This window comes from Salmo salar, chromosome 26, assembly GCF_965601325.2.
Source record: "Salmo salar chromosome 26, fSalSal1, whole genome shotgun sequence".
NCBI classification, from domain to species: Eukaryota; Metazoa; Chordata; class Actinopteri; order Salmoniformes; family Salmonidae; genus Salmo; species Salmo salar.
In genome coordinates this window covers 55786089-55802246 of record NC_138316.1, presented here as the reverse complement: position 1 = coordinate 55802246, position 16158 = coordinate 55786089, and the positions used below count along the sequence as shown (strand labels likewise).

The window sequence follows — 16158 nt, the reverse complement described above, 5'->3', positions numbered from 1 at the left end:
AGTAGGGTATATTATATATAGCACTACCTGTTATAGTAGGGTATATTATTATATATAACACTACCTGTTATAGTTGGGTATATTATTATATATAACACTACCTGTTATAGTAGGGTATATTATATAGCACTACCTGTTATAGTAGGGTATATTATTAAAAATGCACTACCTGTTATAGTAGGGTATATTATTATATATAGCACTACCTGTTATAGTAGGGTGTATTATTATATATAGCACTACCTGTTATAGTTGGGTATATTATTATATATAACACTACCTGTTATAGTAGGGTATATTATATAGCACTACCTGTTATAGTAGGGTATATTATTATATATAACACTACCTGTTATAGTAGGGTATATTATATGTAGCACTACCTGTTTATAGTAGGGTATATTATTATATGTAGCACTACCTGTTATAGTAGGGTATATTATTATATGTAGCACTACCTGTTATAGTAGGGTATATTATTATATATAACACTACCTGTTATAGTAGGGTATATTATTATATATAACACTACCTGTTATAGTAGGGTATATTATTATATATAGCACTACCTGTTATAGTAGGGTATATTATATAGCACTACCTGTTATAGTAGGGTATATTATTATATAGCACTACCTGTTATAGTAGGGTATATTATTATATAGCACTACCTGTTATAGTAGGGTATATTATATATAGCACTACCTGTTATAGTAGGGTATATTATTATATATATAACACTACCTGTTATAGTAGGGTATTTTATTATATATATAACACTACCTGTTATAGTAGGGTATATTATATAACACTACCTGTTATAGTAGGGTATTTTATTATATATATAACACTACCTGTTATAGTAGGGTATATTATATATAGCACTACCTGTTATAGTAGGGTATATTATATAACACTACCTGTTATAGTAGGGTATATTATATAGCACTACCTGTTATAGTAGGGTATATTATATAGCACTACCTGTTATAGTAGGGTATATTATTATATAGCACTACCTGTTATAGTAGGGTATATTATTATATAGCACTACCTGTTATAGTAGGGTATATTATTATATAGCACTACCTGTTATTGTAGGGTATATTATATAACACTACCTGTTATAGTAGGGTATATTATATATAACACTACCTGTTATAGTAGGGTATATTATATATAGCACTACCTGTTATAGTAGGGTATATTATATAACACTACCTGTTATAGTAGGGTATATTATATAGCACTACCTGTTATAGTAGGGTATATTATATAGCACTACCTGTTATAGTAGGGTATATTATTATATAGCACTACCTGTTATAGTAGGGTATATTATTATATAGCACTACCTGTTATAGTAGGGTATATTATTATATAGCACTACCTGTTATTGTAGGGTATATTATATAACACTACCTGTTATAGTAGGGTATATTATATAACACTACCTGTTATAGTAGGGTATATTATATAACACTACCTGTTATAGTAGGGTATATTATTATATAACACTACCTGTTGTAGTAGGGTATATTATATGCAGTCGAAGTCAGAAGTTTACATACACCTCAGCCAAATACATTTAAACTCAGTTTTCACAATTCCTGACATTTAATCCTAGTTAAAATTCCCTGTCTTAGGTCAGTTAGGATCACCACTTTATTTTAAGAATGTGAAATGTCAGAATAATAGTAGAGAGAATGACTTATTTCCCCTCCTCTAGAGAACAGTGACGGTCAACGATCCTAACTCCTGTCTCCTCCTCTCCTCCTCTAGAGAACATAGTGTCTGAGCTGGAGAGTTTCATGGGATTGATCCAGACGGTGACGGGCTACGTGAGAATCAGACACTCTCAGACGCTGGGCTCCCTGTCCTTCCTCAAGAGCCTCCGCTACATCAATGGAGAGGAACTGATGGATGAGTATGTTACCACACACATCTGTATTTATTATGGATCCCCATTAGTACCTGGGGTTTATTATGGATCCCCATTAGTTCCTGTCAAGGCAGCAGCTACTCTTCCTGGGGTTTATTATGGATCCCCATTAGTTCCTGGGGTTTATTATGGATCCCCATTAGTTCCTGGGGTATATTATGGATCCCCATTAGTTCCTGGGGTTTATTATGGATCCCCATTAGTTCCTGGGGTTTATTATGGATCCCCATTAGTTCCTGGGGTTTATTATGGATCCCCATTAGTACCTGGGGTTTATTATGGATCCCCATTAGTTCCTGCCAAGGCAGCAGCTACTCTTCCTGGGGTTTATTATGGATCCCCATTAGTTCCTGTCAAGGCAGCAGCTACTCTTCCTGGGGTTTATTATGGATCCCCATTAGTTCCTACCAAGGCAGCAGCTACTCTTCCTGGGGTTTATTATGGATCCCCATTAGTTCCTGCCAAGGCAGCAGCTACTCTTCCTGGGGTTTATTATGGATCCCCATTAGTTCCTGCCAAGGCAGCAGCTACTCTTCCTGGGGTTTATTATGGATCCCCATTAGTTCCTGCCAAGGCAGCAGCTACTCTTCCTGGGGTTTATTATGGATCCCCGTTAGTTCCTGCCAAGGCAGCAGCTACTCTTCCTGGGGTTTATTATGGATCCCCATTAGTTCCTGCCAAGGCAGCAGCTACTCTTCCTGGGGTCCAGCAACATTAAGGCAGTTTATACAATTTTAAAAACAATTCCGTACATTCCCAGACTGTGTTCCCTCAGGCCCCTAAAACCACCACTACCACATATCTACAGTACTAAATCCATGTGTGTGTATAGTGCATATGTTATCGTGTGTGCGTATGCATGTCTGTGCCTATGTTTGTGTTGCTTCACAGTCCTCGCTGTTCCATAAGGTGTATTTTTACCTGCTTTTTAAATCTGATTCTCCTGCTGCATCAGTTACCTGATGTGGAATAGAGTTCCATGTAGTTATGGCTCTATGTAGTACTGTGCTCCTCCCATAGTCTGATCTGGACTTGGGGACTGTGAAGAGACCTCTGGTGGCATGTCTTGTGGGGTATGGATGGGTGTCTGAGCTGTGTGCCAGTAGTTTAAACAGACCTCTGGTGGGCATGTCTTGTGGGGTATGTATGGGTGTCTGAGCTGTGTGCCAGTAGTTTAAACAGACCTCTGGTGGCATGTCTTGTGGGGTATGTATGGGTGTCTGAGCTGTGTGCCAGTAGTTTAAACAGACCTCTGGTGGCATGTCTTGTGGGGTATGTATGGGTGTCTGAGCTGTGTGCCAGTAGTTTAAACAGACCTCTGGTGGCATGTCTTCTGGGGTATGTCTGGGTGTCTGAGCTGTGTGCCAGTTTAGACAGACAGCTTGGTGCATTCAACATGTCAATACCTCTCATAAATACAAGTAGTGATGAAGTCAATCTCTCTTCCACTTTGAGCCAGGAGAGATTGACATGCATATTATTAATATTAGCTCTCTGTGTACATCCAAGGGCCAGGCGTGCTGCCCTGTTCTGAGACAACTGCAATTTCCCTAAGTCCCTCTGTGGCACCTGACCACACGACTGAATAGTAGTCCAGGTGTGACAAAACTAGGGCCTGTAGGACCTGCCTTGTTGATAGTGTTGTTAAGAAGGTAGAAACTAGGGCCTGTAGGACCTGCCTTGTTGATAGTGTTGTTAAGAAGGTAGAAACTAGGGCCTGTAGGACCTGCCTTGTTGATAGTGCTGTTAAGAAGGTAGAAACTAGGGCCTGTAGGACCTGCCTTGTTGATAGTGCTGTTAAGAAGGTAGAAACTAGGGCCTGTAGGACCTGCCTTGTTGATAGTGCTGTTAAGAAGGTAGAAACTAGGGCCTGTAGGACCTGCCTTGTTGATAGTGTTGTTAAGAAGGTAGAAACTAGGGCCTGTAGGACCTGCCTTGTTGATAGTGTTGTTAAGAAGGTAGAAACTAGGGCCTGTAGGACCTGCCTTGTTGATAGTGCTGTTAAGAAGGTAGAAACTAGGGCCTGTAGGACCTGCCTTGTTGATAGTGCTGTTAAGAAGGTAGAAACTAGGGCCTGTAGGACCTGCCTTGTTGATAGTGTTGTTAAGAAGGTAGAAACTAGGGCCTGTAGGACCTGCCTTGTTGATAGTGTTGTTAAGAAGGTAGAAACTAGGGCCTGTAGGACCTGCCTTGTTGATAGTGTTGTTAAGAAGGTATAAACTAGGGCCTGTAGGACCTGCCTTGTTGATAGTGTTGTTAAGAAGGTAGAAACTAGGGCCTGTAGGACCTGCCTTGTTGATAATGTTAAGAAGGTAGAAACTAGGGCCTGTAGGACCTGCCTTGTTGATAGTGCTGTTAAGAAGGTAGAAACTAGGGCCTGTAGGACCTGCCTTGTTGATAGTGTTGTTAAGAAGGTAGAAACTAGGGCCTGTAGGACCTGCCTTGTTGATAGTGTTAAGAAGGTAGAGCAGCGCTTTATTATAGACAGACTTCTCCCCATCTTAGCTACTGTTGTATCAATATGTTTTGACCTGGACAGTTTACAATCCAGGGTTACTCCAAGCAGTTTAGACACACACACACACACACTAATACACACACACTAATACACACACACTAATACACACACACATACACACTAATACTCACACAGACAGAAGAAAATGCTACATTGACATCTGCATTGTACTTGTCTACATACAAAAGCAAGGTGCTAATGTGACTGGTAGTTCGGGTCTGTCAGCTTCAGGACCAGCTCCCCACCCCTCTACATTCTGTCAGCTTTGTAAAGGAGGACCAGCTCCCCACCCCTCTACATTCTGTCAGCTTTGTAAAGGAGGACCTGGACCAGCTCCCCACCCCTCTACATTCTGTCAGCTTTGTAAAGGAGGACCAGGACCAGCTCCACACCCCTCTACATTCTGTCAGCTTTGTAAAGGAGGACCAGGACCAGCTCCCCACCCCTCTACATTCTGTCAGCTTTGTAAAGGAGGACCTGGACCAGCTCCACCCCTCTACATTCTGTCAGCTTTGTAAAGGAGGACCAGCTCCACCCCTCTACATTCTGTCAGCTTTGTAAAGGAGGACCAGCTCCACCCCTCTACATTCTGTCAGCTTTGTAAAGGAGGACCTGGACCAGCTCCCCACCCCTCTACATTCTGTCAGCTTTGTAAAGGAGGACCAGCTCCACACCCCTCTACATTCTGTCAGCTTTGTAAAGGAGGACCAGCTCCACCCCTCTACATTCTGTCAGCTTTGTAAAGGAGGACCAGGACCAGCTCCACCCCTCTACATTCTGTCAGCTTTGTAAAGGAGGACCAGGACCAGCTCCACCCCTCTACATTCTGTCAGCTTTGTAAAGGAGGACCTGGACCAGCTCCCCACCCCTCTACATTCTGTCAGCTTTGTAAAGGAGGACCAGCTCCCCACCCCTCTACATTCTGTCAGCTTTGTAAAGGAGGACCAGCTCCCCACCCCTCTACATTCTGTCAGCTTTGTAAAGGAGGACCAGCTCCACCCCTCTACATTCTGTCAGCTTTGTAAAGGAGGACCAGGACCAGCTCCCACCCCTCTACATTCTGTCAGCTTTGTAAAGGAGGACCAGCTCCACACCCCTCTACATTCTGTCAGCTTTGTAAAGGAGGACCAGGACCAGCTCCACCCCTCTACATTCTGTCAGCTTTGTAAAGGAGGACCAGCTCCACACCCCTCTACATTCTGTCAGCTTTGTAAAGGAGGACCAGCTCCACACCCCTCTACATTCTGTCAGCTTTGTAAAGGAGGACCAGGACCAGCTCCACCCCTCTACATTCTGTCAGCTTTGTAAAGGAGGACCCGGACCAGCTCCACCCCTCTACATTCTGTCAGCTTTGTAAAGGAGGACCAGCTCCCCACCCCTCTACATTCTGTCAGCTTTGTAAAGGAGGACCAGCTCCCCACCCCTCTACATTCTGTCAGCTTTGTAAAGGAGGACCAGCTCCACACCCCTCTACATTCTGTCAGCTTTGTAAAGGAGGACCAGGACCAGCTCCCCACCCCTCTACATTCTGTCAGCTTTGTAAAGGAGGACCAGCTCCCCACCCCTCTACATTCTGTCAGCTTTGTAAAGGAGGACCAGGACCAGCTCCCACCCCTCTACATTCTGTCAGCTTTGTAAAGGAGGACCAGGACCAGCTCCACCCCTCTACATTCTGTCAGCTTTGTAAAGGAGGACCAGGACCAGCTCCACCCCTCTACATTCTGTCAGCTTTGTAAAGGAGGACCAGCTCCACACCCCTCTACATTCTGTCAGCTTTGTAAAGGAGGACCAGGACCAGCTCCACCCCTCTACATTCTGTCAGCTTTGTAAAGGAGGACCAGGACCAGCTCCCCACCCCTCTACATTCTGTCAGCTTTGTAAAGGAGGACCAGGACCAGCTCCACCCCTCTACATTCTGTCAGCTTTGTAAAGGAGGACCGCCCCCCCCCCCCGCGCGAGGGGCCAGCTCCCCACCCCTCTACATTCTGTCAGCTTTGTAAAGGAGGACCAGCTCCCCACCCCTCTACATTCTGTCAGCTTTGTAAAGGAGGACCAGGACCAGCTCCCCACCCCTCTACATTCTGTCAGCTTTGTAAAGGAGGACCAGCTCCCCACCCCTCTACATTCTGTCAGCTTTGTAAAGGAGGACCAGGACCAGCTCCACACCCCTCTACATTCTGTCAGCTTTGTAAAGGAGGACCTGGACCAGCTCCACACCCCTCTACATTCTGTCAGCTTTGTAAAGGAGGTCCAGGACCAGCTCCCCACCCCTCTACATTCTGTCAGCTTTGTAAAGGAGGACCAGCTCCACACCCCTCTACATTCTGTCAGCTTTGTAAAGGAGGACCAGGACCAGCTCCCCACCCCTCTACATTCTGTCAGCTTTGTAAAGGAGGACCAGGACCAGCTCCCCACCCCTCTACATTCTGTCAGCTTTGTAAAGGAGGACCAGCTCCACACCCCTCTACATTCTGTCAGCTTTGTAAAGGAGGACCTGGACCAGCTCCCCACCCCTCTACATTCTGTCAGCTTTGTAAAGGAGGACCAGCTCCCCACCCCTCTACATTCTGTCAGCTTTGTAAAGGAGGACCAGGACCAGCTCCACCCCTCTACATTCTGTCAGCTTTGTAAAGGAGGACCAGGACCAGCTCCACCCCTCTACATTCTGTCAGCTTTGTAAAGGAGGACCAGGACCAGCTCCCCACCCCTCTACATTCTGTCAGCTTTGTAAAGGAGGACCAGGACCAGCTCCCCACCCCTCTACATTCTGTCAGCTTTGTAAAGGAGGACCAGGACCAGCTCCCCACCCCTCTACATTCTGTCAGCTTTGTAAAGGAGGACCTGGACCAGCTCCCCACCCCTCTACATTCTGTCAGCTTTGTAAAGGAGGACCAGCTCCACACCCCTCTACATTCTGTCAGCTTTGTAAAGGAGGACCAGGACCAGCTCCACCCCTCTACATTCTGTCAGCTTTGTAAAGGAGGACCTGGACCAGCTCCACACCCCTCTACATTCTGTCAGCTTTGTAAAGGAGGACCAGCTCCCCACCCCTCTACATTCTGTCAGCTTTGTAAAGGAGGACCAGGACCAGCTCCCCACCCCTCTACATTCTGTCAGCTTTGTAAAGGAGGACCAGGACCAGCTCCCCACCCCTCTACATTCTGTCAGCTTTGTAAAGGAGGACCAGCTCCCCACCCCTCTACATTCTGTCAGCTTTGTAAAGGAGGACCTGGACCAGCTCCCCACCCCTCTACATTCTGTCAGCTTTGTAAAGGAGGACCAGGACCAGCTCCCCACCCCTCTACATTCTGTCATCTTCTTGGTTCTTTTGTCTTTTCACCTTTCTTAATGTTTTGTTTTGAGGAATTTCCTCTCTCTCTCTCTTTCCGTCGCTGTGGCGTTGAGCGTTGCCGTGGTAACCAAGAAGCGTATTGAGCGGTGTTTTGTAGGGGAATGCTGGGAGAGATTCCTCTGCGGTGGTTGTCCTTGACAACGAGCCCTGAACCCTGGCTCAACTCTCTCTAAATCTAAAGGGAGGAACGTTGGAGGACTCTGCCTTTCAGTCTCCGTATTACAGCTGTCTATCTCGATGTGGCTATTCTGTCACGATGTGGAGCTATCGGGTTAATGTGGACTGAAACAGTATTTCCCCTTTTCTGCTTCATAGAAAACACTGTCCCCTGCTGTTGTCTGAGAGGAGTTTCATTAACTACGTCTCAATCATGCACGTTAAAAAGATCCTGTCAGGCGATTAATACAATGTTTAATACGACTGCATTTCACATTTAGGCAGCAGCCTACCACCCTGCATCCCACCGCTGGCTTTAACCAGCAGCCTACCACCCTGCATCCCACTGCTGGCTTTAACCAGCAGCCCAGCAGCCTACCACCCTGCATCCCATCGCTGGCTTTAACCAGCAGCCTACCACCCTGCATCCCACCCTGCATCCCACTGCTGGCTTTAACCAGCAGCCTACCACCCTGCATCCCACCGCTGGCTTTAACCAGCAGCCTACCACCCTGCATCCCACCCTGCATCCCACTGCTGGCTTTAACCAGCAGCCTACCACCCTGCATCCCACCGCTGGCTTTAACCAGCAGCCTACCACCCTGCATCCCACCCTGCATCCCACCGCCCCTAACCAGCAGCCTACCACCCTGCATCCCACCCTGCATCCCACTGCTGGCTTTAACCAGCAGCCTACCACCCTGCATCCCACTGCTGGCTTTAACCAGCAGCCTACCACCCTGCATCCCACTGCTGGCTTTAACCAGCAGCCGACCACCCTGCATCCCACTGCTGGCTTTAACCAGCAGCCGACCACCCTGCATCCCACTGCTGGCTTTAACCAGCAGCCTACCACCCTGCATCCCACTGCTGGCTTTAACCAGCAGCCTACCACCCTGCACCCCACTGCTGGCTTTAACCAGCAGCCTACCACCCTGCATCACACTGCTGGCTTTAACCAGCAGCCTACCACCCTGCACCCCACTGCTGGCTTTAACCAGCAGCCTACCACCCTGCATCCCACTGCTGGCTTTAACCAGCAGCCTACCACCCTGCATCCCACTGCTGGCTTTAACCAGCAGCCTACCACCCTGCATCCTACTGCTGGCTTTAACCAGCAGCCTACCACCCTGCATCCCACTGCTGGCTTTAACCAGCAGCCTACCACCCTGCATCCCACTGCTGGCTTTAACCAGCAGCCTACCACCCTGCATCCCACTGCTGGCTTTAACCAGCAGCCTACCACCCTGCATCCCACTGCTGGCTTTATCCAGCAGCCTACCACCCTGCATCCCACTGCTGGCTTTAACCAGCAGCCTACCACCCTGCATCCCACCGCTGGCTTTAACCAGCAGCCGACCACCCTGCACCCCACTGCTGGCTTTAACCAGCAGCCTACCACCCTGCATCCCACTGCTGGCTTTAACCAGCAGCCTACCACCCTGCATCCCACCGCTGGCTTTAACCAGCAGCCTACCACCCTGCATCCCACTGCTGGCTTTAACCAGCAGCCCAGCAGCCTACCACCCTGCATCCCACTGCTGGCTTTAACCAGCAGCCCAGCAGCCTACCACCCTGCACCCCACTGCTGGCTTTAACCAGCAGCCTACCACCCTGCATCCCACTGCTGGCTTTAACCAGCAGCCTACCACCCTGCATCCCACTGCTGGCTTTAACCAGCAGCCTACCACCCTGCATCCCACTGCTGGCTTGCTTCTGAAGCTAAGCAGGGTTGGTCCTGGTCAGTCCCTGGTTGATCCTGGTCAGGTCCTGGTCAGTCCCTGGTTGATCCTGGTCAGTCCCTGGTTGATCCTGGTCAGTCCCTGGTTGATCCTGGTTGGTCCTGGTCTGTCCCTGGTTGGTCCTGGTTGGTCCTGGTCTGTCCCTGGGTGATCCTGGTTGGTCCTGGTCAGTCCCTGGATGGGAGACCAGATGCTGCTGGAAGTGGTGTTGGAGGGACACTTTCCTCTGGTCTAAAACGATTATCCCAAATGCCCCAGGGCAGTGACTGGGGACATTGCCCTGTGTAGGGTTGCCATCTTTCGGATGGGATGTTAAATGGGTGTCCTGACCTCTCTGAGGTCGTTAAAGATCCCATGGTACTTATCGTTAGAGTAGGGGTGTTTACCCCGGTGTCCTCGCTAAATTCACAATCTGTCCCTCATACCATCACGGACACCAAATCAGCCCCAGCTTCCAATTGGTTCGTTCATCCCCCCTCCTCTCCCCTGTAACTATTCCCCAGGTCGTTGCTGTAAATCAGAACGAGTTCTCAGCTTGTTAAATAGATACCTTGTTACTGTCGTAATATATCCTCTGATTCAACTGTAAACCACAGCAGGATGAGATGGATCTACCAGGCCTGTTCTGTGGTGGTGTGGATGAGATGGATCTACCAGGGCTGTTCTGTGGTGGTGTGGATGAGATGGATCTACCACAGCAGGATGAGATGGATCTACCAGGGCTGTTCTGTGGTGGTGTGGATGAGATGGATCTACCAGGCCTGTTCTGTGGTGGTGTGGATGAGATGGATCTACCAGGCCTGTTCTGTGGTGGTGTGGATGAGATGGTTCTACCAGGGCTGTTCTGTGGTGGTGTGGATGAGATGGTTCTACCAGGGCTGTTCTGTGGTGGTGTGGATGAGATGGTTCTACCAGGGCTGTTCTGTGGTGGTGTGGATGAGATGGTTCTACCAGGGCTGTTCTGTGGTGGTGTGGATGAGATGGATCTACCAGGCCTGGATAGTATGACCTTGCATTTTCTCTGCTCCTTCATGTCTCTCGCTAATGGGCCACCTCAACCTCACTGAGCGAACGGAAAGTTTTCAAAAATGGCATCCGAGGTCACGAGAGGGCCTTGGGCCTCCCCCTCTCCTCACCCGTCCTCCCCCTCTCCTCACCCGTCCTCCCCCTCTCCTCACCCGTCCTCGGCCTTGTCTCTCTCTGATTTAGAACGTTATCTGCTCAAGATCTGTACTGTCCAAGGCTCACTGCATTCCTGCCGTTCCTAAGTCCTCACGGAACAGAAGTGGTTAAAGTTGTATTGTTCTACTGTCCATCTCCTCTCTGTCTTCCTACCCCGTTTGGCCCTGTTAAATCTGTCCCTCTCCTCTGGTACTGGTCTGGACAGGCAGGATGCAGTAATATCATAATAATCATCAAATCATGAAGGGTGAAAGCAGACTGCAGGGTTAGTGTGGTGGAGACCATCTGCTGCAGGGTTAGTGTGGTGGAGACCATCTGAATGACTGCAGGGTTAGTGTGGTGGAGACCATCTGAATGACTGCAGGGTTAGTGTGGTGGAGACCATCTGAATGACTGCAGGGTTAGTGCGGTGGAGACCATCTGAATGACTGCAGGGTTAGTGTGGTGGAGACCATCTGAATGACTGCAGGGTTAGTGTGGTGGAGACCATCTGAATGACTGCAGGGTTAGTGTGGTGGAGACCATCTGCTGCAGGGTTAGTGCGGTGGAGACCATCTGAATGACTGCAGGGTTAGTGCGGTGGAGACCATCTGAATGACTGCAGGGTTAGTGCGGTGGAGACCATCTGAATGACTGCAGGGTTAGTGCGGTGGAGACCATCTGAATGACTGCAGGGTTAGTGTGGTGGAGACCATCTGCTGCAGGGTTAGTGTGGTGGAGACCATCTGAATGACTGCAGGGTTAGTGTGGTGGAGACCATCTGAATGACTGCAGGGTTAGTGCGGTGGAGACCATCTGAATGACTGCAGGGTTAGTGTGGTGGAGACCATCTGCTGCAGGGTTAGTGTGGTGGAGACCATCTGAATGACTGCAGGGTTAGTGTGGTGGAGACCATCTGAATGACTGCAGGGTTAGTGTGGTGGAGACCATCTGAATGACTGCAGGGTTAGTGCGGTGGAGACCATCTGCTGCAGGGTTAGTGTGGTGGAGACCATCTGAATGACTGCAGGGTTAGTGTGGTGGAGACCATCTGAATGACTGCAGGGTTAGTGTGGTGGAGACCATCTGAATGACTGCAGGGTTAGTGTGGTGGAGACCATCTGCTGCAGGGTTAGTGCGGTGGAGACCATCTGAATGACTGCAGGGTTAGTGCGGTGGAGACCATCTGAATGACTGCAGGGTTAGTGCGGTGGAGACCATCTGAATGACTGCAGGGTTAGTGCGGTGGAGACCATCTGAATGACTGCAGGGTTAGTGTGGTGGAGACCATCTGCTGCAGGGTTAGTGTGGTGGAGACCATCTGAATGACTGCAGGGTTAGTGTGGTGGAGACCATCTGAATGACTGCAGGGTTAGTGTGGTGGAGACCATCTGAATGACTGCAGGGTTAGTGTGGTGGAGACCATCTGAATGACTGCAGGGTTAGTGTGGTGGAGACCATCTGCTGCAGGGTTAGTGTGGTGGAGACCATCTGAATGACTGCAGGGTTAGTGTGGTGGAGACCATCTGAATGACTGCAGGGTTAGTGTGGTGGAGACCATCTGAATGACTGCAGGGTTAGTGCGGTGGAGACCATCTGAATGACTGCAGGGTTAGTGCGGTGGAGACCATCTGAATGACTGCAGGGTTAGTGGGGTGGAGACCATCTGAATGACTGCAGGGTTAGTGTGGTGGAGACCATCTGAATGACTGCAGGGTTAGTGTGGTGGAGACCATCTGAATGACTGCAGGGTTAGTGTGGTGGAGACCATCTGAATGACTGCAGGGTTAGTGTGGTGGAGACCATCTGAATGACTGCAGGGTTAGTGTGGTGGAGACCATCTGAATGACTGCAGGGTTAGTGTGGTGGAGACCATCTGCTGCAGGGTTAGTGTGGTGGAGACCATCTGAATGACTGCAGGGTTAGTGTGGTGGAGACCATCTGAATGACTGCAGGGTTAGTGCGGTGGAGACCATCTGAATGACTGCAGGGTTAGTGCGGTGGAGACCATCTGAATGACTGCAGGGTTAGTGCGGTGGAGACCATCTGAATGACTGCAGGGTTAGTGCGGTGGAGACCATCTGAATGACTGCAGGGTTAGTGTGGTGGAGACCATCTGAATGACTGCAGGGTTAGTGTGGTGGAGACCATCTGAATGACTGCAGGGTTAGTGTGGTGGAGACCATCTGAATGACTGCAGGGTTAGTGTGGTGGAGACCATCTGAATGACTGCAGGGTTAGTGCGGTGGAGACCATCTGCTGCAGGGTTAGTGCGGTGGAGACCATCTGAATGACTGCAGGGTTAGTGCGGTGGAGACCATCTGAATGACTGCAGGGTTAGTGCGGTGGAGACCATCTGAATGACTGCAGGGTTAGTGCGGTGGAGACCATCTGAATGACTGCAGGGTTAGTGCGGTGGAGACCATCTGAATGACTGCAGGGTTAGTGTGGTGGAGACCATCTGAATGACTGCAGGGTTAGTGTGGTGGAGACCATCTGAATGACTGCAGGGTTAGTGTGGTGGAGACCATCTGAATGACTGCAGGGTTAGTGTGGTGGAGACCATCTGAATGACTGCAGGGTTAGTGTGGTGGAGACCATCTGCTGCAGGGTTAGTGTGGTGGAGACCATCTGAATGACTGCAGGGTTAGTGTGGTGGAGACCATCTGAATGACTGCAGGGTTAGTGTGGTGGAGACCATCTGAATGACTGCAGGGTTAGTGCGGTGGAGACCATCTGAATGACTGCAGGGTTAGTGCGGTGGAGACCATCTGAATGACTGCAGGGTTAGTGTGGTGGAGACCATCTGAATGACTGCAGGGTTAGTGTGGTGGAGACCATCTGAATGACTGCAGGGTTAGTGTGGTGGAGACCATCTGAATGACTGCAGGGTTAGTGTGGTGGAGACCATCTGAATGACTGCAGGGTTAGTGTGGTGGAGACCATCTGAATGACTGCAGGGTTAGTGTGGTGGAGACCATCTGAATGACTGCAGGGTTAGTGTGGTGGAGACCATCTGAATGACTGCAGGGTTAGTGTGGTGGAGACCATCTGCTGCAGGGTTAGTGTGGTGGAGACCATCTGAATGACTGCAGGGTTAGTGTGGTGGAGACCATCTGAATGACTGCAGGGTTAGTGTGGTGGAGACCATCTGAATGACTGCAGGGTTAGTGTGGTGGAGACCATCTGAATGACTGCAGGGTTAGTGTGGTGGAGACCATCTGAATGACTGCAGGGTTAGTGTGGTGGAGACCATCTGACTGCAGGGTTAGTGTGGTGGAGACCATCTGAATGACTGCAGGGTTAGTGTGGTGGAGACCATCTGAATGACTGCAGGGTTAGTGTGGTGGAGACCATCTGAATGACTGCAGGGTTAGTGTGGTGGAGACCATCTGAATGACTGCAGGGTTAGTGTGGTGGAGACCATCTGAATGACTGCAGGGTTAGTGTGGTGGAGACCATCTGAATGACTGCAGGGTTAGTGTGGTGGAGACCATCTGAATGACTGCAGGGTTAGTGTGGTGGAGACCATCTGAATGACTGCAGGGTTAGTGCGGTGGAGACCATCTGAATGACTGCAGGGTTAGTGCGGTGGAGACCATCTGAATGACTGCAGGGTTAGTGCGGTGGAGACCATCTGAATGACTGCAGGGTTAGTGTGGTGGAGACCATCTGAATGACTGCAGGGTTAGTGTGGTGGAGACCATCTGAATGACTGCAGGGTTAGTGTGGTGGAGACCATCTGAAAGACTGCAGGGTTAGTGCGGTGGAGACCATCTGAATGACTGCAGGGTTAGTGCGGTGGAGACCATCTGAATGACTGCAGGGTTAGTGCGGTGGAGACCATCTGAATGACTGCAGGGTTAGTGTGGTGGAGACCATCTGAATGACTGCAGGGTTAGTGTGGTGGAGACCATCTGCTGCAGGGTTAGTGTGGTGGAGACCATCTGAATGACTGCAGGGTTAGTGTGGTGGAGACCATCTGAATGACTGCAGGGTTAGTGTGGTGGAGACCATCTGAATGACTGCAGGGTTAGTGTGGTGGAGACCATCTGAATGACTGCAGGGTTAGTGTGGTGGAGACCATCTGAATGACTGCAGGGTTAGTGTGGTGGAGACCATCTGAATGACTGCAGGGTTAGTGTGGTGGAGACCATCTGAATGACTGCAGGGTTAGTGTGGTGGAGACCATCTGAATGACTGCAGGGTTAGTGTGGTGGAGACCATCTGAATGACTGCAGGGTTAGTGTGGTGGAGACCATCTGAATGACTGCAGGGTTAGTGTGGTGGAGACCATCTGAATGACTGCAGGGTTAGTGTGGTGGAGACCATCTGAATGACTGCAGGGTTAGTGTGGTGGAGACCATCTGAATGACTGCAGGGTTAGTGTGGTGGAGACCATCTGAATGACTGCAGGGTTAGTGTGGTGGAGACCATCTGAATGACTGCAGGGTTAGTGTGGTGGAGACCATCTGAATGACTGCAGGGTTAGTGCGGTGGAGACCATCTGAATGACTGCAGGGTTAGTGCGGTGGAGACCATCTGAATGACTGCAGGGTTAGTGCGGTGGAGACCATCTGAATGACTGCAGGGTTAGTGTGGTGGAGACCATCTGAATGACTGCAGGGTTAGTGTGGTGGAGACCATCTGAATGACTGCAGGGTTAGTGTGGTGGAGACCATCTGAATGACTGCAGGGTTAGTGTGGTGGAGACCATCTGAATGACTGCAGGGTTAGTGTGGTGGAGACCATCTGAATGACTGCAGGGTTAGTGTGGTGGAGACCATCTGAATGACTGCAGGGTTAGTGTGGTGGAGACCATCTGAATGACTGCAGGGTTAGTGTGGTGGAGACCATCTGAATGACTGCAGGGTTAGTGTGGTGGAGACCATCTGAATGACTGCAGGGTTAGTGTGGTGGAGACCATCTGAATGACTGCAGGGTTAGTGTGGTGGAGACCATCTGAATGACTGCAGGGTTAGTGCGGTGGAGACCATCTGAATGACTGCAGGGTTAGTGTGGTGGAGACCATCTGAATGACTGCAGGGTTAGTGTGGTGGAGACCATCTGAATGACTGCAGGGTTAGTGTGGTGGAGACCATCTGAATGACTGCAGGGTTAGTGTGGTGGAGACCATCTGAATGACTGCAGGGTTAGTGTGGTGGAGACCATCTGAATGACTGCAGGGTTAGTGTGGTGGAGACCATCTGAATGACTGCAGGGTTAGTGTGGTGGAGACCATCTGAATGACTGCAGGGTTAGTGTGGTGGAGACCATCTGAATGACT

General features: G+C 49.5%; 1 protein-coding gene across 2 annotated transcripts in view; it reads left to right on the top strand.

Annotated features, from left to right (window-relative positions):
• LOC106588078 (insulin-like growth factor 1 receptor) overlaps nt 1-16158 on the top strand; it is a 113035-nt gene that overhangs the window by 27032 nt on the left and 69845 nt on the right. For both annotated transcript variants that reach the window (XM_082969878.1, XM_082969879.1), the window contains exon 2: nt 1783-1927. In XM_082969878.1, coding sequence (XP_082826004.1) covers nt 1783-1927 — 145 coding nt within the window. The remainder of the gene's footprint in view (nt 1-1782; nt 1928-16158) is intronic.